This window comes from Lutra lutra, chromosome 9, assembly GCF_902655055.1.
Source record: "Lutra lutra chromosome 9, mLutLut1.2, whole genome shotgun sequence".
NCBI classification, from domain to species: Eukaryota; Metazoa; Chordata; class Mammalia; order Carnivora; family Mustelidae; genus Lutra; species Lutra lutra.
This window is the reverse complement of record NC_062286.1, coordinates 49,329,072-49,356,320: the sequence shown is the minus strand read 5'-3', so window position 1 is coordinate 49,356,320 and position 27,249 is coordinate 49,329,072. Positions and strand designations below refer to the sequence as shown.

The window sequence follows — 27,249 nt, the reverse complement described above, 5'->3', positions numbered from 1 at the left end:
TAGGAGCTATAAGGATAGTGCCTGAGGCTTGATGGATGTCCAAGTGCTTATTCCTTTTAAAAGTGCTTGAGAATCAACTTAAAATGATAGTGCCTATGAAGTATGAAAAGAAAACTACAAAATAAAACAGCAATATCAACAAACACCTATCTAGTACTTGCTATGCCCCAGGCTCTGTTCTGAGCGCTTCTCTCATATTAACTAATGTGTTGCCCAGCACCCCTGTGGTACTATTTCCATTCCACGCAATAGCTGAGAAGACTGAGGCACATAGTGATCACTCTGCTAGTGAGTAGTAGGGCTAGGATTTGAACCCAAGCCTCTGTTCCTGAGCCCTTGATTCTGGGTCTCTAAGCCAGGACACCTCTCTAAAGAATGCATCTTTAATTTTAATATCTACAAACTGTATCATCCTGTGAACTAGAAAATTGCTTTCCAACTCTATAATTATACATAAAGTACTGTTATTGAGGGATGTACTGGTGACTCTTGAACAACACAGATTTGAATGGCACAGGTCCACTTATACTTGGATTTTTTGTAGTACAGTACTGTAAATGTATTTTCTTTTCTCTATGATTTTCTTAACATTTTCTTTCCTCTAGCTTACTTTATTGGAAGAATACAGCATATAATCTATATAACATACAAAATATGTGTTACTTGACTACGTTATCAGTAAGGCTTCTGGTCAGCAGTAGGCTAATCTGTAGTTAAGTTTTTGCGGAGTCCAAATGTGTATGTGGATTTTCTACTTTGTGGAGAGTCAGCACCCGTATCCCCTGCATTGTTCAAGAGTCAACTGAAGTACATTTTAGTAAAGTTTGATGTAGTAGAGAAGGAGGGGCTAAAACCTTCACAGGTCTTAAAGGGGCTCTGACCCCAGGTCTTCAAAGCCCCACCAGCCGCAGTGGAGCCCTGGAGAATAAAGTGGCAGAGAATCACAGGACAGAACTCACTGCCCACACTCGGGACCTCTGCTCCCTGGCCCAGTAACAGCCTTGCTGTTCACCCTAAACTAAGGATTGACAAATTATTTCTGCAAAGGGCCAGACAGCAAATTTTCGGGTCTCTAACAAGAAAGGCAGAGACAATTCTGAAGAGGAAAAACCTGAAGATATTTATCTACCAGACCTCAAAACTGATTATAAAGCTATGTTAATTAAGACTGTGGTAATGGTGTAGGATAGACAAATAGATCAATGGGATAAAATAAGAGGAAAAGACATTCCTGAAAAGTAACATAGATGGCTTTGCAGAGCAGGGGGAGAAAAAATCCACTAGTTAATAAGTGATACCAGGACAAGTGGTTGTCCCTGGGGGGGAAAAATGAAGTTAGATCTCTAACTCATCTCAACAATAAAAGTCAATTCTAACATGAGGAAAGCATGAAGAACAAAATTTTTCAACTTTTAGAAGAAAATGTAGGAGAATATCTTTTTGTTCTCAAAGTAGGAAAAGAATCTTAAATAAGACACGAATAAAGCACAAATCATAAGGGGAAAGACTGATAAAACTGACTCCAGTAAAATAAAAATTTACATGCAACAGGAGACACCAACAAAATTAAAATTCAAGCCACAGACAAGGAGATTTACAAAGCATATAACCAATGAAGGATTATATCCAGAATTTATAAAGAACTACCACAACTCAGCAAAAGTAAAATAACCCAGTGTGGGGAAAGGGCAAGGAATATGACTGAGTGTTTCACAGAAGAGAAACCCTAAATGGCTAATAGATATGTGAAAAGAATTCAGCATCACTAATTATCAGGGACATGTAATTTAAAATAACCAAGTACTATTTCAAATGCCAAAGTGATAAAATTAATACAGTTGATAATATCATGTGATATTGGCAAGGTTGGGGCAAAAGTGGAGCTTTTCTGGGAAGATTAAGAGAGTCTAAGCTGGTACAATCACTTTAGAAAAAAAATTTAGCAATATCTGCTAAAGTTGAAGAGGCACAAAACTATGACCCGAAATTCAACCTCTAGGAATATACCCTAGAAAAACTCTCATATATGTTCCAAAAGAAAATATATAGGAGAGTTTTTATAACAGTATTGTTTGTAACAGCAAAAAATTTGCATGTACATAAATGTACATGAATAGAAGAATGGATACCTAAATCATGGTCTGATAGAATGGACTTTTTACACAGTGTTTAAAGTGAATGAAGTAGAGTGAGATGTCTCTAAAACGTAATGTTAGTAAGAACAGGCAACTTGTGGAATAACACAGTTTTAAAATAGAACAGGGATGTCTGGCTGGCTCAGACAGCCCAAACTTTTGATTTGGGCTCAGATTATGATCTCAGAGTCCTGAGAATGAGCCCCGCGTCAGGCTCTGTACTGCGCATGAGGTCTGATTGAGATTCTCTCTCTTCCTCTCCCTCTGCTTCTCCCCATCACCTGCTTGCACGAGTGCACTCCCTCTCTCTCTCTCTCTCTCTCTCAAAAAATAAATAAAATAGGGAGAACAATGCCAGACATTATTTGTGGGGTTATCCTATGTGGTAAAGTGAAAAAACATACAGATGAATAATAAATTCAGGAATGCCAATTCAAGATGGTTGTTTTCCTGGTGAAGGAAGGAGGGATGGCAAGGGGAAGGGAATACGAGGAGTCCTACCTCTTTCTGTTGGACGTCTGATAAGGTTGGGTGCTATTTATCATGTAATTCTATGCACTTTTGTGTATAAGAGAAATATGTTGTAATGAAAAGGATTTAAAAGAAGACTAGGGTTTGATGTAAGGCTGCAAACTTTCAATCAAACACCAGAAGGTCCAAAGTTTTTGTAGTGGTTGGAGGAGAAAGAAGTTCCAGATGGTTTTTGTCATGAATCAGCAGATTCAAGGATCAATGGTAGGAGCTTAGTGAAAAATAAGTCTTGACCCATGTCAGGGTTTGTCTCAGACAGTCCCACTTTATGCCCATTGTCTAGAGTGATTATTAATAGTTCCCCATTTCACTTTTAAAAGATCACTGATATGGTCACCTAATAATAAAGCACCTTCAGCTGCTGTACCTGGCAGATGGGTACCAGATATGGGACTTCCCTAGTAAGGCCAGAGGGGCTCATTAGATGAACGAAGAACTGGACAGAAGAGAAATTCAAAAGGACAATGGATCTTTTATCTGAAAACTGAAGACCCCAAGGTTTTCTCCTTTTTCTTTAGAATCATGTCAGATTAGAACATTGGTCTTCAGTCTTCTAATCTTCTCAGAGACATAGCTGATAGAGTAAAAAGGCCTATAGAGTTAGCTCACAGACCAAGCATGAGCAAAATTATCTGAATAGTTTTGAAAAACAAAGACTCCTTGGTTCCAATACCACATTACTGATTTGAGATCTATATAGTTATGGCCACAGAGTCCATATTTTCTCCACTCTTCTGGTAATTCTGGTACACAGATCCATAAAATTTTGTCATGGATACCAGAGCTCTAACAGTTGTGCTACTTTAAATAGCAACTTATTACTGATAACTAGTCTTTTATCAATTTAAATCTGCAGGTATCTGTCACAACCCATCCTCATCTCTTGCCTCAATGTAATGATTTTCCCATCTCGTTATATACAGCTTGCAATTGGTGCCTTCTTGTGGATGGGTCTCTACCATTCAGAATTAAAAAGGGCTGGGACCCAGAGTCAGGAACATGGTGGCCCTGATCTCTCCTAACCTTGACGAGGAGGCATGCAGGAGTGCCTTGAGGACAACGCCAGGTCAAGGAACCCCTCCTCATTACTGGAGTCCAAACCCTCATGTCAAACTCCAACCTTGGTCATTGGGTAGAGATATCCTGCTGTCTGTATGAGGCGGGCCAAAATGGATTCCTTTCCCAAGGCCTCATGTCAGTTCTTAACTGGGTTTCTAAGAGGGTAAGCCAAAAATTACAGAGAGAAAATTCACCCACACTGCAGCAAAACTTATTAAGAAGTACTAAATAATTTTTAATATTTTTTTGCTTTTGATTTTTTTTGTTTGGTTTGGTTTCGTTTCATTTTTTTTTTTTAATTTAGTTTGATTTTTCTCTTTGAAAAGCATCCTCGGACTTTGCCAAGGGTTTCCAGATTCCCTTTTGCATATATTGAAGGCTATCTGAAAATAAGAAGAATGTGGTCATTAGTTGGATGTGCTACAGTCAGCAATGGAAGGTGCACACCCCTGGGGCATCAGCTGAGCCTGAGTGGTAGCCTTTTCAGTTTGAATTTTTAATTCATTGGCATTGGATTCTTGAGGAACTAGATGATATGGTGTAAGATACCTGGACTCTTAGAACTTGTTCTTATCTAACTGTCTGGGGAATTGAAGAGCAATGTCAGGTGTATTCCTATGATGAATTTAGATATGTGGCTTTGTTGGATAGTCGCATTTCCCTGTTTGGCGCCTTTTTATTGTTTGAAGATCAGGAGGATGCTAAACCATGAGTGCCTTATTTCTCACTTGTGTCAGGTGAGAAGCCTATTAGAGGACACATCATGTCCTAAGAGAAGCCTTTTTTCACTGGCCTGATCCAAACTGACTGATAAATCTCTTAGAGATACGGTTTTCAACCTTTACTGAGCATCAGAACCACCTTGTGGAACATTTGAACAACAGTGATGCCCAGCCCCACCCCAGCCCAATTAAAAGATATTGTCTGCAGAGGGGCCTTCAACATCAGTGTTGTTGTTGTTTGTTTTAGTTGTTGTTGTTGTTTTGTTGTTTTTGTTTGTTTGTTTTTTATAAAGTTCCCAAGTATCATGGGGTAACTGTCCTAGTATGCCTGACATTGAGGGGTTTCGGTGTTAAGTCCAAGGTGGTCCTGGGCAAACCCTGATGAAACTCACCTCAGTGAAACTAAAACTGCCACATGATGGTAGGTTCTCAGTATCTGTCCTGCTGTACCCGAGACAGACCTTTCAGATCTTTCTCACTAATGGGATTCAGAGCTCCAGGGGATGGAGATTAGGACCTGGAACCTTCTGATGCTGTTAACTGTAACCTAGATGTGAACAAGATGTTGGAAGAGGGAGTAAAGCTGGCCGAAGGAGATGAAGAAAAGAAAGTGGGTCTACACTGCCTGAGACAAGAGGCAGAGGAGTGGCAAATTATCTGAGATTATGTGAAAAGAAAAGTGATAAGGAGGGACTTTTCAAATAATATTTTTTCCTTCTTCTTTTTTTTCTAATTGCTTTTTATGAAGATATTAGGGACCCCCTTCAAAGATCTGATATTTTGGGCTGTTTCCCATCTTGGGAGAGTCGGGTGTGTTTTGTTTCAGGTGTTCTGTGTGAACATCAGCTTGTGTGTGTGGTAGAGTCCGCGCCATCGTCACATCCACGATCTGTGCCTAACTGTGGTTCACTGTGGTCTTCCCTGAAACCCAGTCGGAGTGTTTGGAATTCATTGCACTTTGTTATAAAGGGCATCTGGACATGTAGAAGAGGAAGCCTAAATCTTTTATTACGAAAACAAACTGTGAATGTTAGGTAGATTTATAGAAAATGCAAATGCACTTGGGATGAAGGTGAGCTAGATTAGGTATGTGCATCGAGGCCCGAAGCTTCTGCACCTGACAGCTAACGCCGGCCGAGGACTGCATCCCTCCGCCGCTCAGAACAGAGCCTTCCTTCCTGATGGCTGGTTTGCCATGCGCCATGTGCTGCTCTTGCGACGTAGATAGATTTTTCTAATACTGCTATTAGCTAGGCACTGGGAAAGCAATCCCCTTGGTACCGAGACATTAGAATCCCCTGGATCCACCTCATGGATTTCCCAGGGCTCCTGAGCAGGTTCTCAATGCCGCAGAATACCAGAATTACACCCCTGAGGGCAAGCAATTCTGAATCAGGACAAAGACTGCATTTATAGACACAACTCCAGCTTTTCCTGAAAATGCCTCTTCCTCTTATTAAGAGATATGAGTTGTTAACCATACTGGAATTAAAATTAAAAACAATAAAAGGAGACTTAAAAAAATAAAGGGATGCAAGTTATTAGTGATAGGCAAAGATTAAACTGGGAGGGGATTGGGCAATGGGGAGGGAGGTTACACAAACTTCTGTGCAAATGTCCTTTGATCTGGGCTTGAGACATCACATTGCTTGCTCTTATGATAAGTGCAGGCATCCATAAAGCTTCCTCTTGTTCTGCGAACATGACCCATCTCTGCCCTCCACCTTGAAGGTTCTGTGTCTGGAAGCCTACACTCCTACACTCTTAGTGAAAGGAGGAGTCCTGGAAATACTAAAGGAGATGATCAACAATATTTCTTGAGTTTATATCATATTCTAGCTCTTTTTATTTTCCTATGCATTAACTTACTTGACTCTCATAATAACCCTACAAAGTAAATGATACCACCCTCATTTTACGAAGGAAGCTGAAGCACAGAGAAGAATTTTTGTTGGTTTGGTTTGGTTTGGTTTGGTTTGGTTTGGTGCTAAATAGCCAAGAAGCAGAAGGGCCCAGGTTCAGAGCCAGGCATCTCCTACTTCCGATCTCTGCTGGCTCCTGCTAGATTCCAGGGCCCTACCTCACACGCAGCACAAACTCAACTGCTGGGAGTGAAGGGAAGCAGGTTGCCCAGGCTGGTAAATGTCTGAAATGTTGAACTTGGAGAACTGATTGAGAGAGAGACAGCTAGTGGCAATCTCAGGGCAGCACTAGGGAACAACGCTTAGCACAAGCACCATTCTGCACACTTGGATGATTTTCATTTTCATTGGGGCCCATATGTTAGAACAGTAAGACAGACAGCTGGGTTTCTTCAGACTGGTACACAGCAGACGGCATATACCTGGAAGGTGATCCGACTTCTTCTTTCCTGTCCAGCACTTCATGGAACTTGGGGGAACAAACAGCCTCCATCCCAGAGGCCTGCAGTCTCGACACATAGATAGAAGTCAGGTTTCCATTAAAACAAGATGTGAAGAAAACCCTCAGGAAAGAAATGGATAATATAGGATAATCTTTTTTTTTTTTTTTTTTAAACCTTATAATGGGGTATCCACAGGGCAGCGTAGAAAGGTTTTAAAGTGAGAGTAAAGAAAGCAAGGAGTGTGCAGGATCCAGAGGCCAGGAGAGGGCAGCCCACCCAAGGGCTTGCCTCATAAGCTTGAGAGCATCTGGTGCCCTACAGATGCCCTGGGACTCTGGAGCACGGTTTTGTCCTGACCAGCTTAGACTGAAGTTCCAGGTGCTGGCATTGGGCCTGCAAAAGCTGAGATGGGGACTGAGCGGGGCCTCAGGGGGCACTTCTGTCCCTCATTGCCAACGTGCCTTCTTCCCAAGAACTGCAGGAAGGATGAGGGTGAGACAGGGAAATTGTGGGAGGCAGAGAAAGCCCAGGGGAGAATGGTGCCTTTGGGCTGCCTACCCACAGGCCTCAATCCCAAAGAATGTGAACAGCAAGAAAATAGATTTGCCCTCCACTCACTGCCACGTATGAGTAAAAAGCTGACAATCTGAGCCAGAAGCTTGTAGGGACACCCTGGCCTCTCGGTAAAATATGGCACAGGCCTCTTTCCATGTCCTCCCAGAGCCTTCTCTGATACTGGGTTCTTCGGGCCTGCAAAAGGGGCGGTGCAGGCCGGGCTTTAATCAGTGCCTCAGAGCAGGACGGACGTGCTCTGCTCATCCAGGGCAGAAGTCAGCCAGTCTTTCACCTGTGATAAAAGACAGCCTCACCTGCTTTTGTTATTTTTTTTAAATGGTTCCACAACTTGGTGCTCTGTTGAGAATGTCACTTTTGACCGGACCACCGTGGAACCTGACCCCATTCATCAATATTCTGCTCTCAAGTTTCTGCCACCAGAAGGCTGGGCAAGATGGCTCCAAGTGTGGTCTGAGGACCACCCACAGGAAAGAGCCCCTGCTCCACACCAGCCTCGCACTCCCCAGAGCTGGGCTGGGAATCTCCATGTTTATCAGTGCACTCTCAGGCACATTCCAGTTTGAGAACCACTATCGGAATGTCCTGACCCCTTTCCTGGCTCTTTAATTGACGGCTCCTTATTTCCTCCATAACATAAGTCATTCATTTACCAAAACCCATGAGAATGTAAGATCTACAAGGAGAGGGGATTTGTCTCTCTGTTTACTGGCATATCCCAGATTCTTAGAAGAGTGCCACTTGCGTAGTAGTGGCTTAATAAGTATTTGTTGAATAAATAAAATGTTTTTTGAACATTCACTTTGTGTCAAGCAACAAACAGATTGGGGACTAAACAAGAGATTACAATAAAGTGAAAGGAGTATTATGATTAGGGGTGGTGAGAATAATACCAGACTTTGTGGATATGACTCAGGAAGCCACAGAAAGGAGGGCAAGGTCAACACCCCTTCTTTATCCTTCAGGCACAAGATGGCTCCCTCCCCATCCCCAGCACAGATGCCTGAGACCTCACGCAGCCCAGAAGACCTGAAGGGACTCGGAGGACAGGGATGGTGGGAGGCAGGCGGGCGGGGTGCCCCCTGTGGGAATAAAAGAAGGATCCAGTAGGGTATGGAAGGGCTCTACCTGGTCCAGGGAATGCATTGGTGAGGGCAGAAGTCTGTTTCAATGGCAGCAGGAGGTGGGAGACTGTCCCAGTCTCTGTGGCATCTGAAGCCTCACCTTTGGGTGAGTAATAGTATTTGGGTCATAGTAAATGCCAGAAAGTAAAAGAGGGGGTGGGCTTGTTCAGAGCATGGCAAAGACGGGGTGAGAGGCTTACATTCATTCCCTGGTGCCACCAGCAGCTAGACAGGTAGAAAGCAGACAGACGGTGGGTGAGAAGCTTAAGGCCAGAAGTCAGTGGGGGTATGGAGCCAGCATGAGAGGGAAAAGGGACTCAAGCCGCAAGGGGCAGACGTGGTGTGGTCCTGTCCACCTCGTCCTGTTTTTCCCTCTGCCTTTTATTTGGTCCGCCATCTCTTCCTACAGGCGGGTTCTGTTGTCTTCACTGTGAATAAAAAAGAAAACTGGAATTTAATCCTGCTTTCTTGTCTTTGACTGCCAGTTATAAAAATTTTTCTCTTCTTTTCCTTGGTGAGTAGGAAATTCAGAGCTAAAGTCAAAGTCCAATTAAAACAACCAGATTTGTCCTCAGCATTTAGTAAATTTGTTTCCTGTTACTTCTCCTTTCCAAAAAATATTTCTCTATTCTATTTTAACAGCTGCACTGCAATTGTTTCTATTCTTGAAGGCTGTCTTAAAATTTTTGGAAGTTTTATGCAGGCATAAATTATGAATAAATCAAGCACATGTGTCCATTTTCTCCCACACAGCAATCCTTTAACATTCACTCCAACTACATTCATTGCCTCTTCTCCGACCTTTCCCCAGTCTTCATATTAATCCTTAGTTACTAGTCACTGCAGGCCCCCACATGCTCCTGGAACCTCTCATTCCCTTCATATTCGCCATGATTTCCACTTGCTGGTCTTGCTTCTGGCTTCCACCTCTGCCCTGACCCCTAAGGTTAGCGTTCATTGCTCTTCCCTGGCTCCGATGCCTCACTCTGCCTTCCGGATCCTCACCACACCAACACCCCTTCCCCTGGAGGGAGATCAGAGCCACTTTCCTTTCCACAAAGGATTCCCTCAAGGAAATCGAGCATTCACTTGGGGGACCTAAATGGGACTTGGTTCAGGGATTCTAAAGCTCTCGCCCCAAATCCCAAGCAATGAAATAACTTAAGCAAGGTCTCCCTTTGTGTATTTCCATCCTGCTGTTTGGTAAATGCCTGCTCACTCATTCGCAACCAAGGCTTTCAAGCCCAGCACGCTCATCCCACTGTTTGACAGTTGTGTTTCCCAAACCCTTTGAATCTTAAATTAGTGTCACTACAATGTTATGATTCATTGCTCTAAGTCTCACTCAAGGTTGTGACTGTTTCTTTCAAGCAGCTCTTCCATTAAAGTGGAAGAGCCCCCCCCCCCCCGAAACACACGCATATGTCAGCGCAAATCCCCAGCTCTGTGGGTGGTCCCAGACTTGTGTTCCAGATACAGCTCTGAGAAGGGGAGGAAAGGAAGGTTACGCTTATTTATCTTTCCTGAAAACTCAACTTTCGGTGGATGTCTGTGCTTGTACACATGGGTTATAAGGATTCTACTCTTCTTTCCTTTCACCAGGAGACTGTAAAAAATTTGAAAGGGTTACAACTGTCTGTATGTGATAGTCTCTCTGAGTTCTCCAGTCCCCAAAATGAACTTTATCTTAATCCAGTTTGACTAACACAGAGCATGAAAACCATTCATTCACTCAGTAAATACTTATTGAGGAGACTGTTTTGGGAGCTGGGAATACAGCAGTGAGATCCTTGTGGACCTTGTAATTCAGGGAGGAGAAAATAGACAATACAATAGGTAAAAATGATATAATATTGGATTGTGCTAAGTGTTAGAAAGAAAAATAAGAAGATACTTTTAGGGCACCTGGGTGGCTCAGTTGATTGAGCAACAGCCTTCGGCTCAGGTCATGGTCCCGGACTTCCAGGATCGAGTCCTGCATCGGGCTCCCAGCTCCTTGGGGAGTCTGCTTCTTCCCCTGACCCTCTCCTCTCTCATGCTCTCTCTCACTCATTCTCTCTCAAATAAATAAATAAAATCTTTTTAAAAAAAAGAAAGAAAGAAAAATAAGAAGATACTTTTAGATAGAATAATCAAGGAAGGTCCCTCTGAGGTATCATTTGAGCAGAGATCTGAATAAAATATAAATTCCGCCTCCCGCCCCCCCCCTTCCCTTGCCCATGCAGACATCAATAATCAATCAGAGCCATTAACTCTTTTCCCTGGAGCCATACAATCCTCTTAGCAATCCAAACTATCAGTGCCATTTGGTTGGTGTTAACATACGATTAGGCCTCTTTTCCATCCTGTTCCAAAATCTCTTCCTTTTCTAGAGCAAGGAGGAAAAATGTGAAATAGAGAATGAATCTGGGGACAGGTTTTGCCCATCATTATGAGCCTAATGATGTAAGATCGATTACCTCCCTCCATTTTCTTGTCATAAATAGAAAATGTTTCTATCCTTTTGCAATGCTTACTTTGTATGTTTGAGTTTATAACTCAAGACTGTGGTATTTTGTGACCCATTTACAGTCAAGGGCTCTGCAGCTACTTAGGCTGGTTGATCCCATGTTCCAGCCTTAAATTGCGGATGCTGTTGTGCTAGAGGCACCTTCTCAGACTTCAACTTGAAGTACATTGTAAATAACATGTTTTCCCTGACAGAAATCCATTTCCTAAATAAAAACACTCTATACATACATTGGCCAGTTTTCTTTTTATTCATTCACTTATTGAGCACCTACTGGGTGTCAGGCACAGAGTGTTAAAGGTGGGTAAGACACGTAACGTCTTACTGAAACCTTCTACAGACACCAATGGAGGATAAAGTCAAGGCCCCCTTAGGGGGAAATCCAAATCTTATCCTCTCAAAACCTATAAATCCTCTCATCCCCTCTCGTAATTTTTAACACCCATGACCTTATAGATCACTACCTAATGAGAGCCAATGACTGCTAGTTGCCAGCCCAGTGACAATCTTCATTCTATTTAATCTCTTCTTAACCCTGAGGACCATTTCTTTTTTTTTCTCTCCAATTGTGTCTCTCAGTTCCCATGACTAAGCATTGTTCTGCCCTCTGTTCCCTCCCATCTTTCTCTACATTCTTTCTCTTGGGGACCTCAGTCCCTCCCAGAGATTTAACATTGCTTTCACGCAGGTAAGTTTCAAATATGTATCCCTGGTTACAGCTTCTCTTCGGAGTTACAATCCACTAAGACACCATTCTGGAAACTGAGATTCTATATGTTTGAAGTCAAACACATCATTGCTGCATTCACCAGGGTCTTGTGTGCTGCAAATGACAGAAATCCAACTTAAAGTAGCTGAAATGGGGGAAAGAGGAATGTATTTCTCTATGTAGCCATAAGAGTCCTGAGCTAGATCCAGGAACTCAGTGTTGTCAAGAATTGAATTTCATCCTCTTGTCTTGTCTTTTCTTTCCCTTCTCTTCCCTTCCATTCCCTTCCCTTCCCTTCCCTCTCTCTGTCTCTGTCTCTCTGTACTTGTTTATGTCTGTGTTCACTCCCTTCTTTCTAAGTCAGGGTCTCTCTACTAGAATATGTTCATTTTAGTTACCATAAGCACCAGACTTACTTTCACTGCTTTAGTAAACCTAGAGAAAGAAAGAACTTCTCTTTCCCAATAATTCCATCAGAAGTCCTACAATTGAATTTCACTGGGCTAACTTGGGACATTGACCATCCTGTAAGCACTCACATGACTGAATATACAGTTATGTTCCCTATTGATCTAAGTCCTTGCAAGCAGGGGATTGGCTTCAATCACATGAACTGTAGTCTTTTATAGAAAAAGTGAGAAAAAGAAGAAAGTATGCTGGATAGGCAAAAGCAACAGATGTCAACTATAATCTACTCCCCTCAAAAACAAGTTTTTCCACTGACTCACTTTTTCTTTTAAAACATATAATTATGTAAAAACGTTAAACTAAACTGTATTCCTTAAATGCCATTAATCTTACTATTTTATTGGTATTGCAAGTTTATATCATTCAGATTTCAGCTTCAGGCCCCCTTGGACTTCATCTTTTTCTCCCTTGTCCCCCCATCAACAGTCAGTCGTCAGATCTTCTTGATTCTGTAACCAAATTATTAGCCTTCTCCCTAAACCCCTTTCCACAAGACTCTGCCTTCTCCAATACAAATTCAATTTTTTGAAGCATGTGCTGATCATATAACCTCTGGTTCATAAATCTTTCCCTGCCTTCCATTGCCCAAAGACAAACGGCCAGTCTTCTTAGCCAGCTCTCAAAGCCCAACCCTCCAGAAACTAGATCTAACCTACCTTTTAGGACTGAATCCCCACCACTTCCCTAAGTATGTGTCATGCCTCTAGCTAACTGCAGCCTCTCACTGTCCCTCATTCTGCCTCAAGCTCTCTCTGGCTGCTTCCTGTAACCAGGATGCTGTCCTCCCTCTCTTTTGTCAGTGTCCTCACCAATTTTCAGGCCCAACTCCAGGACCTCTGTGGGTGTTCAGAAAGGAATTGTTATGTAGTCATTTTAAATGATTTTGAATAGACAGAAGCCTGGATTAGATGGGCGGTTTCTGCTAATCTTGGATGATTGATTTCTGACCTATAAGATTCTCTCATATATGAGAACACCTCATGTATCCTCAAAAGTCTTTGTTAAATAAGAAATAACGCAGAACTCTGGTGCATGAGGCACCAACAAGATGTGGGGGTAAGCATTACTGCTAACCGGGATATAAGGATAAGGCTGCCCTTCCTACGGAAGAAGGCAAACACTATGTGCATATGTTGTTTCCCTAAAGCTAGGTGTTCTGCTTTAAGGAAAAATGGCTAATGAATATGTCCAACAAAGTATCTACTTTAAATGTGTATTCAAAAAAAAAAAAATGTGTATTCAGTTCTCCTTGTGTCATTGAGTCTTCATTCTCCCTCAGACTGAATGCTTCAGAGAAACAGGGGCAGCTCCACAGCTATTTTCCCCAGCTGCTAGAATGTTCTAACACTTTGTTTTTCAGTCTTATTTCTATCATATTGTGCTTTGCAAGGCAGCCATTATATACTTTCTCACCTCCTCTGCAGACTAGGTAGAGGACACAATTCTCTTGGTATCTTGAACATAGTAAGTACCAGTAAACACTTGGCTGAAATGATACCAGTGGAAAGTCCAGAATCTATGCCAAGGAATCTCAGTGGTAATAAATAAATAAATAAATAAAATTGCTTTATAAACATTCTCCTCTTTCATAGGTTTTCCTCATATTAATAGAATCTTCAGATATAATCAGAGGTTATTTTATTTGTTCATTCTTGCCAAAGAACAAATTTTCCCCTATTGGCAGTTCAAAGAGCCTGGCAGAAAATAACAATCAACACAATTAGTCTTGCCTCCTGGTATAGCAACAGCAGTAACACCAAAATTGGCTCTGAATTACAAAAGAGCTTTTGGATGCTAAAAACTTAACATTGAGTCATTCATTCAATGCATACTTACTGACCACAGACTAAGGCATAGCATTGTGCTAGGAATACTGAAAAGACAGATTTAACTGACCTCATAAAACCCAGAAATCCAGAGAGATAATTAAACAAGAAATTACTTGCCAGATACCGTTTAAGAACTGAGTATGTTAGAGCTGTTAAACTCAATGAACAATCTGCCTGCCTCTGTATTTGCTAACTGTCAAGGTTGATCCTTGGGGCTCTGTTTCAAATCCAGCCAGGGAACATCAGCTTTCTTAAAATTTTCCACACTTTAAAGTTAGGCAAAAGGGCAAAGCTGGGCATCCTGCATGTCAAGGGCACCTTTAGCAACACGTGCTGCCTTCCTGGTCCCTAGAGAAATCTTGCCAATGGTCCCCTTCACCTAGGAAGAACTGGTGGTTGTGGGCTCCAGGCATCTTGGGAAAGGAGACATTGTAGGTCACTGCACTCACATGCAAGTTAGTTTAGAAAAGTTTGAAAACTACTTAGATATTTGGGGAGATCCTCCAAAAGTAGCTTTGAATTTTCATGCTTTTATTTTCATATGGTTCACAAAAAATTTTGAATACTAGGGTCGATTTCAGTGTGGACCCAAATTTCTGAGAAAACTTCAGGAATTCTATGTACTAGTGGCTCTTAGAAGGCCTGGAATACAAGCAGGAGCTCACTCCAAATTTCAGTTTAATCTGTGCTTTGCATCCAGTTTTATTGATTTAAAGAAGGTGCCTCCCAAAGTGAGTTATACGGACCCTGAGGTCCAAGGACTGATAATTAGTGAACTGCAGAACATAATTTGAGAACGGTTATCTTAACAGATATTGGTGTGTTTTGTGAATAGTATTTTGTTTAGTGAATAGTATTTGAAATAAGGACCTAATTTTGAACTCTAAGGGCTGTATCTGCGCCAAATGACTGGTTGCCAAGGATACCACTGTGTGCAAATTACAGAAAACATAATGAACAGATGGATTCTTGGAGGGAGAAGAATTGATCTGAACGTAAGAGGCAGGTGGAGATAAATACTCTGATTGGAAAAGAAGTCACAGAGTTTATGTGGCTGACATAAAAACACATCCTCATCATTTTAAGAGCCGCCATCCTTTATCTTCTGCCAATGGAGACGTCATTAGCCTTCAGATAGGCACCTGGGTGGAGGCTATTTGAAACCTGAGGCTAGCTAATGCAGCTACATCTCATCTCTCAGGTCTGCCAATCATTTATCTCCCCCGACTTTAGTCACATTCCCTTAGGCAGCTCTTCCTTTCCTAACAGATTTTAATTGAGCTCTTCCTTGAGCGCCTTTGCCAAATGTTCTCCAAAACCATCAGTCTGCAATCAGCTACACATTCTACACCCTAAACTTCCTCAACTTCACCTCTCCCTCTTACCCAGCTTGTCTATAGGAATTTCCTATCATTTTCTGAGACTCTACGGTGAAGCCTATGATTCTTCTACAGCCCAAGGAGCACAGGGTTGATAAACATATTGTTTCCTATTGTTCCTATTGGTGCTGTAACAAACCACCACAAATGTAGTAGCTTAAAACAACACACATTTATTATCATATGTTCTGAAGTTCAGAATTCCAAAATGGGTCTTAGGGCTAAAATCAAGGTGTTGGCAGGGCTGGTTCCACCTGGAGAGTCCCGAGGAGAATCTGTTCTTTTCCCAGTGTCTAGAGGCTGCTGGTGTTTATTGGTTCATGGTCACATCACTGAAAACTCTACTTCTGTCATCATACCTCTCTGACTCAAACCCTGCTTGTCCCCCTCTTACAAGGACCCTGTGACATCAGGCTTACACAGGTAATACAGAATAATCTCCTATCTCAGTTATCTCCTTAATTTAATCACATTTATAAAGTCCCTTTCATCATGTAAGGTAACATACTCATGGATTCCAAGGATTTGGACATGGATATCTTTCAGGAGTCATTATTCAGCCTGCCACAGTCCAGATGGGGCTAGAATTCTGCATTTATCCTATTCCTTATCAATATTTCCAGACCATTCTTCTACAACAGTATCCACAAACTTTTTCCATAAAAAGCCAAATGGTAAATATTTTAGACTTTGTGGGTCAAGGCAACATTGAGGCTATTATGTAGTACTTATGTAACTAACCATTTAAAATGTAACTATTATAACATGTAAAAACCTTTCTTAACTTGCAAGTGGTACAAAAACAGGTGGTATGCTGGACTTCGCCCATGAGCTGAAATTTGCAAAATTCTGCTTTATAAGCTCTCAGGAAGTACTTCCTTAGAGGCCCATGCCATTCAGTTAAATCACTTCTACTTTATCTTGCCTCTGTCACTTACAGATATCCTGGTCACTCTTCAATACCACTGATGAATTGCCCACCTGGAGAAGTATTCAAAAAGGTAGGAAGAGCCACTTGAGTCCTGGATAAGTCTAATTCTGTAAAATAACAGTAATATCCTAAAGAGAAAACATCTTTCTGTTTACATATCTCTCCTTCCTATCAAAAGTTCCTGGTGCAGAAATGCATTCTTCCCATTCAAGATATGTATTTATCCACATATCATCCTGAGTGATAACAGTTTTTCCATTCTGAGGAGATATATGAGCCGTGGTGTTATAACACAGTCTAAGGAATCAAATATTCTCCGTGAAAAGACCAGAGACTATGGATGAAAACACAAATTTGGGGGAGTACAAAGGACAGATTTTGGTTCATCACCTGGCCTTTTTTTTTTTTTTTTAAGATTTTATTTATTTATTTGACAGACAGAGATCACAAGTAGGCAGAGAGGCAGGCAGAGAGAGAGAGAGGAGGAAGCAGACTCCCTGCTGAGCAGAGAGCCCAATGCGGGGCTCAATCCCAGGACACTGGGATCATGACCTGAGCTGAAGGCAGAAGCTTTAACCCACCAAGCCACCTAGGCACCCCCATCACCTGGTCTTTTTGACTATGTGGAGCTGGTTGCACAATTCTGAATCTGAACAGATTCCCAGATATGGGGCCTGGTCTTGAACCCAGAGAAATATTTCTTCTTAGAGTCTCAGAAGTTCCTTGTATTCTTCAGATGGGAGTTGGAAGGGAAGGTCATTTTTTATTTCATTGATGCCACTCTTAGGCCCTGATCTCTGCCTACTGCTAAAAGGAAGAAAACAAAAGGAAGAGAAGCTAGAGAAAGAGACTTTCATATGACAGTTCCCTCTCTCAGGGACTGAACAGTGGTTTTTCCTATGGAAAGGAGATTTTAAAATGCATCTGAGGGTTAAGTGCCTCAGATCAAGTGAGGCCAAGATGATCTTGAAAGTAAGAATAATTAAAGGATAGATGATCAAAAGACTTTGGAGGCACAGGAAGCACACTCCCAGTGCTTAGACCTAATATAAAAGTTTCCCTTTATTTGGCTCAAGCCTGAGGGACTGGAAAATTGGCCATCAGTGAGGTTAAGAATAGCTATTGCAATTTCAAGAAGGAATACCCCTTTCTTATGAACCTGTAAAAATTGTGTATGACTCTCAGTGCTGGATTAAGTGTGGAAAGTGCCCTGAGAGCCCTCCCACCTGGTCACATCTAAGTTAATGTAGAAGAAGAAAGGAGAGATTCTAAATTGGAAAGAGACATGAAAATGTTTACCTGTAGAGGAAGGAATAAAGAAGGCAGATAAAGCAAACCTTCATAAACTTAAGAGAAATCATCTTTGTTGCAACCAGTTAAGGCTTTGAAGCTCTGTAGAACAGGATGCTGCAATCAGCCCTATTTCCCATGCTCTGAGGCTTTGTGTTATTTTATTATTCAAAACTATCTAATGAGAAGCTACTGTGATCCAAGGCCTGCATGCACACTGAGAGTACAGAGGTGAGTAAGGTTATCGTATAGTGGCCAGAGGCTTAAAGGCTAGGGCGCATTGGCAGGTGCAGAAAAATCACATAAAGTGTGAGTGTGCAAGCAACACAGGGGACACAAGGGAAGGTCTGATTCCAGCTGGAAAATGTAAAGAAGATATTCTTATCTCATGGTGAAAGAGCAATTCATATATTTAAAACTTAAAGAAAAATTCATGAATTTTCAAATCTACAATGAGGCTAAAGTGAGGTCATGATGCAGATTCCCAAGCAAGACCTAGGGAGACTCTTACACTGAAGCCTAATACTTACCAGTACTAAATTTGTTAAATATTAAATCCAATATTTAGGACAAAGAAAGAGTATACCCTGATCTACAAAAACTGATTTGGGATGGCAGACAATTAGAAGATTGACACCCCTTTCTGACCACAATTTTTTTTCAACCACAATTTTTAAGAGGAGTCCATTTGTCAATGTGTGCTATTGCAGAAAAGACATTGATAAAAGAAAAGAAAAGATATTGAGAAAAGACATAATAAATGAGCCTCATTTTGCTCTGCCCAAAGCTGATTAGAAGAGTAAGTATAGCTGTTTTTATCAGAAGAGCCACTCTGATAAGAATGATGTTGGAACTGTGAAAGCCATGGCAACAGGCAGGAAGTGCTGCCATTTTATTTCAACACAGTGAATATTAGAATGTATACATGTAAATAAAATATTAGGACAAAAGGGAAAAAGTACCATAAGAAATATAAATAAAGATGAAAATATTTAGCATCAAGAAAGGAAAGGTAGGAACAAGTTAACTTTGACTCTAACATGAATTATTACAAAGGGAGATGGATGAAAATACTCAATGAATATAAAGTCGGTTTAATTAAAGCATAAGACCTTAAAAGTATCCTTTTATGGTAACAATTCTCGATAAATACTTAATAAAGGCCACATATGACAAGCCCACAGCTAATAATATACTCAACAGTGAAAGGTCAAAAACTCTTCCTCTGAGATCAGGAACAAGACAAGGGTGCCAATCCTCACCACTCCTATTCAACATAGTACTAGAAGTCCTAGCCGGAAAAATTAGGAAAGAAAAAGAAATAAAAGGCATCCAAATAAGAAAGGAAGAAGTATAATTGTTTTTATTGGTAGGTTGCATGATCTTATATATTGAACACCTAGAAGACTCCACCAAAAAGCTCTTAAAAGTAATAAACAGATTCAGCAAAGTTGCAGGATTCAAAATACAAAAATCTGTTGTATTTCTCTACATTAATAATGAACCATCTGAAAAAGAAATAAAGGAAACAATCCCATTTACAATAGCATTGAATACATTAAAAACTTAGGAATAAACTTAACCAGGTTGGTGAAAGATCTATTCCTAGAAAACTATAAGACTTCAATGAATGATATTGAAAAAGACACAAGTAAATGGAAAGATATCCCATGGATTAGAAAAATAAATATTATTAAAATGTCTGTACTACCCAAAGCCATCTGTAGATTTAGTGCAATCCCTATCAAAATTCCAAAGGCATTTTTTATAGAAATAGGGGAAAAAAAGTCTCAAAATTCATATGGAGCCACAAAAGACCCCAAATAGTGAAATTAGGCTTGAGCAAGAAGTAGAAAGCTGAAAGCATCACACTTCCTGGTTTCAAATTATGTTACAAATCTAGTAATCTAAAGACAATTATCATATGATCTCTCTGATATGAGGAAGTTGGGAGGCAACATGGGAGGTTTGGGGAGTAGGAAAGGAATAAATGAAACAAGATGGGATGGGGAAGGAGACAAACCACAAGAGACTCTCAATCTCACAAAACAAACTGAGGGTGGCCGGGTGGAGGGGGCTAGGGAGAGGGTGTTTGGGTTATGGACATTGGGGAAGGTATGTGCTATGGTGAGTGCTGTGAAGTGTGTAAACCTGGCAATTCACAGACCTGTACCCCTGGGGCTAATAATATATTATATGTTAATAAAAAAGAAAAAATTATATAACAAATATAGTAATCTAGTAGTAATCAAGACAGTCTAGTATTGGCACAAAAAACAGACACAAAGACCAATGGAACAGAACAGAGAGTCTAGAAATAAGCCCACACGTATATAGGTAAGTAATATTTGACAAGGGAGCCAAGAACACTCAATAGGAAAAGGATTGTTTCTTCAATAAATAATGCTGGGAAATTGGGAATTTACATGCAAAAAAAATGAAATTGAACCCCATCATACACCACTCACAAAAATTAACTCAAAATGGGTTAATGACTTAAATGTAGAGGTGCCTGAGTGGCATGGTTGGTTGAGCATCCAACTCTTGGTTTCAGATCTGCTAATGATCTCAGGGTCACGGGATTGGCCCTGCATTGGTTCTGCGCTTATCACAGAGTCTGCTTGGGCTTCTTTCTCCCTCTCCCTCCACTCCTCTCTCTCTTCCTCTCTCAAGTAGGTAAACAAATCCTTTCTAAAAGGACTTAAATGTAATATCTGAAATGGTGAAACTCCTAGAAGGGCACACTATACAAGCCAGGCCAAGGAGTCCTTCCCTGTGATTTGATTTGATTTGATATGATTTGATTTTTTAGATTTTATTTATTTCTTTGAGAGAGAGAGCAGGAGAGGGGAGAAGGTCAGAGCAAGAAGCAGACTCTCCGCAGAGCTGGAAGCCTGATGTGGGACTCGATTCCAGGTCTCCGGGATCATGACCCAAGCTGAAGGCAGTGGCTTAACCCACTGAGCCACCCAGGTGTCCCATTTTTTTGTTCTTGTTGTTAGATTTCCATCCCTCTGATTTTAATTTTCAACCTTGAAGCAAGGTGTTTCTTCCCTTTTGTGTCCTTATTTTGGAATGATGTTAAGTCCAAAAGTGCCTAAGGTGTACTCCCTGCCAGTATTGAAGGTTCAGCTGAGAGGGTTCAGATATGCCATGAGTGGATGGTGACCACCTGTGCCTCACAGTGTAGGAAGAGGCCCTCAAAGGAAGTTGATGGGAGCTTCCTAGGGTAACTATACTTCTAACAACTTCTCAGATGTTTGACTGTCAGCCAGTGCTTCTCTGAGGAACCATGGAAGACCAGGGAAGCTGGACAGAAGCATCCTTTGCATGCTGTCCTCTAAGCTAAGTAAACAGTGTAACTGCCCTCCCCCCCCCACACACACACAACCTGTGAGCTGTATGGAAGCTCGGTGAGTAGCAATGAATCCAATACACTGTAGTGGTACACTCAGGACATAGCATTACCTGAAACAGAAAAAAATGAGACCAGCAACAGAGAGAAGCAGAGATGAGAGCTGAGAAAGAAACAACTTTTGGTAGCATTTCAGCATCTGGACCCTGTCATCCATGACGCCTGGTCCAACCCTACTTTCCCCAGTTATATGAACCAATAAATGCTCTTAAGTTGGATATTATTCTGTTTCAAATGAAAGTGACCCAATGCAGAAACTGGAACCAGGAGGGACAGACCTAAATGTAGAACTGCTTGGGTCAAGATAAGGAAGGTAACAGTGGAAGTCTCCCTATCTTTGGCTGAAAAGCTGAAATCCTTGCTATATGGAAGTGAAGCAGTAGGCCAAACTGTTATCTAGTATTTTGTGACTTAGGGAAATCCGCACCACCCTAAAAATAGGAACTTCATAGACTTGGTAAAGGCATCAGGATATTGGGGTGAGAAAGCCAGATGACCCAGAACCTTCCCAAACACCTCCATCCTAACAAGGGTCATATCCTTCCCTGTTACCAGCTTTGGATGAATCCTGGGGATGAAGGCAACACCTCATTCTTTCACTTTTCTAAGAGACAGAGACCAAGATGATGTTAATCTGAAGCCCAGGCAATTATTGCCTAGGACGGAAATCACAAGGGTGGGAACCCAAATTCAAAGATACTGATTTAACAAGATTTTTGGCCGTTGTTACTACCCAATGAGGCAACCCAAATTGATATAATCAGACCAGCCACCAAGGTTTCAAGCCAAGTGTATTGCCCCCTGGGCACACAGATTTGTGATTGTTCATTTCTTAAGACAGCCTTCCAAGCCCTTAGGGCAGACAGTGGGTTGCTAAAGCAATAGAGACCCCATCAGTTGAAGTCTCCTGACCAACATTTCAGGTACCATGATGACACCGATGGACACCAATGGAAATACTCCCAGTAAGAAGGCTCAGGAGCATCCAGACAGGCTGAATAAGTAACCCACTGCATGTCAAGAGAAGGGAGCTGACAGAGATAGAAGGCTGGAGGATGCTGCTTCCTTCTCTGTAACCCATTTCTAAGTGGTTCAGCCTCGCTCTCTTTTTTCCCTACTGACCTCCCTTCTCCATAAGAGGTGATCATCATTTATTTAAGTTTGTCACATTTATTATTTATTTTTAATTGTGTTATGTTAGTCACCATACAGTACATCATTAGTTTTTGATGTAGTGTTTCATGATTCATTGCTTGCATATAATGCCCAGTGCTCCATGCAATCCGTACTCTCCTTAATACCCATCACCAGGCTAACCCATACCCCCTCCACTCCCTTCTAAAACCCTCTATTAGTCTCGCAGAGTCCATAGTCTCTTATGGTTTTTCTCCCACTCCGACTTCTCTCCCTTCACTTTTCCGTTCTCCTAATGTCCTCCACGCTATTCCTTTTGTTCCACAAATAAGTGAAACCATATGCTAATTGACTTCCTCCGAAGGAGGTTATGCTTAGTGAAGTAAGTCACAAAGAGGCCACCATCTTATTTCTAGCCTTGGGCACGTCTATCCCGTGCTTAACAACCACTCAGCCACATTGTAACTATAACACGCAACACACAGCAAACGACAGGTCCCTAGTTAGTCACACAGGGGCCATTTCTTTATTCTCCAGTTTTTCCATTTCTCCCAGTTCTCCAGTTGTTGAAAGGGCCTGGCAAAAGACCATAGCCACCTATGAAAAAGGGCTGCCACTTAAAGTAAGTATAACACAGAGATGGACATGAAATAAACCAACAAAAAAGACTTTATGTAACATTTATTTTTTTAATCTCATCCTAATTTTGGCTTTATTCCTCATCTCCCACTCTCATTCTTTTCTTGGAAATCCAAACTTGTTTGTTTGTTTTCTTAACAAAATGTTTAAAATCATCATCATCTAGAGTCATAACAAAATTTCTTCTCTCCAAATGGGGGAAAACACAGCTCGTATTCTTATGTTGCATCTTCAAATATGCACGTTAATATATATTTTATAAACTATTTATAATAAAACCCTTCATCCTTTGAGGTTATTGATATTTTCTAGCACACTGACACATCTCCCATAATACATTAAATCTACCCATTTTCATGAATGAGGTGGGAACTATACTAAAAAATAGGATTTTGATCCCTGAGGTGCCAGTTAAAATGGACAAGGTTGCCATTGCAACACGAGATTTAAAAATCAGCCTTAAATAATAATCATAAATCACGCTATCTGGATGAGTACCACCTCCATAGCATGGGGTCATTTTAAAAATTGCATTTGCTGGGTTAAGTTCACCCTGCTTTTCCTAGCCTTCATGCCACGATAATCTTCCTTTTGTAAAGGAATAACACATAGCACTGAAGTCTGCAGAAACTTCTGAGATCCTCAGAAATCAAGAGAAACCACAGTCCCGTTTCTCTAATCTCCATCCACATTTCTGGAGAGGGTTTTTCAGCACCATTCCACGACCTGGAAAGGTTGATAAACTGACTCGGTTTTTCTACTTCTCCGTTAATTTAGTCGAAAAGGAAAGCTCAGGTCTCCTGGCTAGAAAACGGGCATGTCCTGCTTATCTGCTCCCAGGACTTCAGCAGAACTGCGTTCGGCTCTGTGCCCACCCTCCCTGCGGACTCTGGTCCTCGCCGGCGGCTTCCTGCCCCGCGCGGACTTCGGCTCCCACCACTAATAGTAGCGGTTCAAGCTCCTGGTCCCCGGAACCTCGGGCTGGCCATTCATCCAGATCTCCCTGATGATGCGCTCCCGCTCCTCCAACCGCTGCGCGCGCTCCAGCTCCTCCGCCGAGGTGAACACGTTCTTGTTCAAAGTCCTTTCGAAGCGGCGGTGTCTCCTGACCGAGATGTCAGACGCCGTGTCCGAGCTGCCATCCTCGCTGTCGCTGCTGTCGCTGCTGCTCTCTCGGTCCTGCAGGAACTTCTTCCGGGGACGCTGCCGGCAGTCCGTGTGGCAAGAGATCCTCATCACCAAGGCGGCCAGGGTGAGCACCAGCCCGATGCAGACGCCCGAGACAAAGTACAGAGCTGCTCGCTCGGGATTTTCTGCAGAAAGAGGAAGAAGAGGCATTTGAGAGATGACGACTCTAGATGCGGAGAGCACCCAGGGCTCCCGGCCGCCTTGCACAGCTCTCATCACACCTCAGACCTCGGATGGTTACAAATACTGCCTTCCCATGGGACAAACTATATAATGGATTCAAAACATAATTATCAACAAATGGTATAGGGCGTGTGAAATCATTCTCCTATATTCTTGCAACTTTAAATTTGAAATAATTTCAGAATGAAAAGATAAAAGAAAGAAAAGTATTATTTAGGATGTAGTATAAGTAAGCAACAGTCCTTAGATGTCATTTCCTTAGGAGGTGTGTATGTGTTTAAAACCTATTTTTGCCTATAGGGAAAGATCCTTGGCTTCTGAATTTGCTCCTGCAACCCCTGAAGAAACTTTTAATCACAGATGTAAGAAGCTTTGAGGGGGGGGGGAGCAAAAAATTTATGGGTAAAATCAAGGATCAAGATGATGATGAGATGTGAGATGTGAGATGCCCCCCACTTCTTAGTATTCCAACTCTTACCCAAGCCCTTCCTTTGAAGGCTGGACCTACTGGGCTGGGCCCCACGATCTATTTCTAAAAAAACAGAATATGACAAAATTGATGGATGAGTCTAAGATTAGGTTACATAAGACCGACTTTCAACTTGCTTATGCGTTCTCTCTGGCTTTTTCTCACTCCCTTGCTCTGATGAGGCCAGCTGCCATGTTCTGAGCTGTTCTACAGAGGGGCCCACATGGCAAGGAACAAAAAGTAGCCTCTGGCTAACTACCTGCAAAGAAACGGACCATGCCAACAGCCATGTGCAGGAGTTTGGCAGGGAAGCGTGCCCTCCTGGTGCAGGCCTGGCCTGACCCACACAAACAAGATAAGAAATGTGTGTTGTTTTGAGTCACTACGTTTTGAGGTAATCTGCTATGCAGCAATTGATAACTTATACGATCACAGTTGGAAAACCAGTGTTGGTATTTTGTGATGGCCTCATCCGGTGACTTTGTGGGGGAGAAATCTGCGGTTTTCTTTGGTAAGAAAAGAAAATAATCATTCTATTAATGTGCAGTATGCTTCGTGGGCCCAGTGAGGATCCCTCTCTGATGTGCTCCACAGGATGAGAGCCTTTGGGTGAACAGCCTTCCCTTTGTGGGTAAGTATAAGAATATAGGGGCATGCCTGGCCGTGGGTCCCAGCGCATGGTCAATCTGACAGGACTCAAATTAGTTTTTCAGCAAATTAGTTTTCCATAATCTCTATTCACTGGTTAGTATGACTCAAAACATATATTGTTTTGTGGGTTTTTAAAGAATATAAGTGGGATTATATATAATAACCTTTTTTAAAATGTAAGAATATTTCTTAGAAAGATTTCCAGATATGCCAACAGCACTCTTTTTGACTGTTGCATAGACTTCTGTAGTATAGACCTATCAAAGTTTACTTAACTATTTCCTTATTACTATCACATAAATGGTTTATAATTTTTCAATATGATGAGCAATGCTAACGTCAAGATGATTGTATCCTTGTACACATCTCTTTATATACATGTAGAATTATTTCTTCCGATTAGTTATCTAGAAATAGGGCAACTGCATCAAAGAGCATAGGCATTTTGAAGTTTTATGCATTCTAAATTGTACCCCAAAAAGGTTCTATCAGTCTAAACACAGCATATTGAATGCATGTGTTTATGATACCTCCTTCCCTCTGAAACTCCTGCCAAAATGACAGTGATATGAATACAATAGACATAAATTATAGGTAGAAAGGGGAGAGGCGAGAAGAAAATAGAAGACACTAATAGCAGATATGAGTAGTCAATAAACAATGTAAATGTGGTGAAAGCGGGGTGACGGCAATATCATGGTGGTGTAAGATATCCCAACTTTTGGTGTCCCTTTTTTTAACAGCTAATTAAGCATCCATCTACCAAAAAAGAGTGTCTCTGTGGGAGTCTTCTAATCCAAAAGCATAAGCCAAGACGCTCAGGAAGAGTCTCACCCAACCGCCTACCAGGTCATCCAGTAATAGACAGACCGCAGACAGACTTCAGTTAGGACTGTAAAACTAGCAACCACAACTCTGATCCTTCCCAGCTGTGTTTGGGGAAAATCTTGGTAAGTGTTGACCTGGGCAAATACCCATGGATGAAACAGAATTCCAGCACATCACTGAAGGAATCAAACAAACAAAACAAGTTTGAAGGAACTTTTCCAACAGTGTCCCTCCCCGCCAAATTGACATAGCACAGAACTGAACTATCCCATGGCACCACTCTGTGGGGGGAAAGGAGAGCAGTATGTGAGTGCCTGGCTACCCTAGCTCTGCTGGATGCTGCATGGGAAACCCATTTCTCTCCAGCAACACACAGAGTACTAAAGCGGGACCTCCATGACTGAGGGGAGGGAAGAAATTGGGAAAGTGATAAGTAAGAATATCAGAGGATTATAAAGGGAGATGGTTCGTGCTGACTGAGCTCAAGATGTCTGGAGAAAGTCCCACAAGCCTCTGGGAGAACCTCAGCCAAGGATCTTCCTACCAGGCCGACATCCTTAATACCCCAAGTGCTAAACCCATACCTTCCCTCACTTCCCTTACTCCATCTCCAAGATTGGCCTCAAAAGTCCGGTAAACTGGAATGCTATCAGAAAAACAGACCTGGCTCTGTGGGCAAGAGAGAAACCACAAACTTGAACTGTAGCACCACCTTCTGGAAAAACAAAAGAGAGGTTTCCAGGAGCCAGCCAGGTGAGCTGTAAGATCCAGAGAAGACATAAAAGCTTAAGAATTCTGCCACAAGAGGGAGCAAGAAATGTGGAGCAGGTGTATAAAAACAAGGTCTGAGAGAACCCCATATACAATAGGACCAACAAACAATATACCCCATCCGAAAGCAACTAGTGAAGAGTTAGGGAGGTATCTTTTACTTCAAAAGCAAAGCAGCAACACAAAATTACGAAGAACATGAAGAATTAAGAAAATGTGTCATCCATGAACAGACATTTCTGCAAAGAAGACATCCAGATGGCCAACAGACACATGAAAAAGTGCTCCACATCACTCGGCATCAGGGAAATACAAATCAAAACCACAATGAGATATCACCTCACACC

General features: G+C 41.7%; 1 protein-coding gene across 1 annotated transcript in view; it reads right to left on the bottom strand.

Moving 5' to 3' along the window:
- Positions 1–22,837: 22,837 nt before the first annotated feature.
- The window catches only part of EVA1A (eva-1 homolog A, regulator of programmed cell death), a 52,312-nt gene continuing 47,900 nt past the window's right edge, over positions 22,838–27,249 (bottom strand). The window contains 1 exon segment of the mRNA XM_053447876.1: positions 22,838–24,125. Within this exon segment, the coding sequence (XP_053303851.1) occupies positions 23,752–24,125 (374 nt within the window). The 3' untranslated portion in view covers positions 22,838–23,751.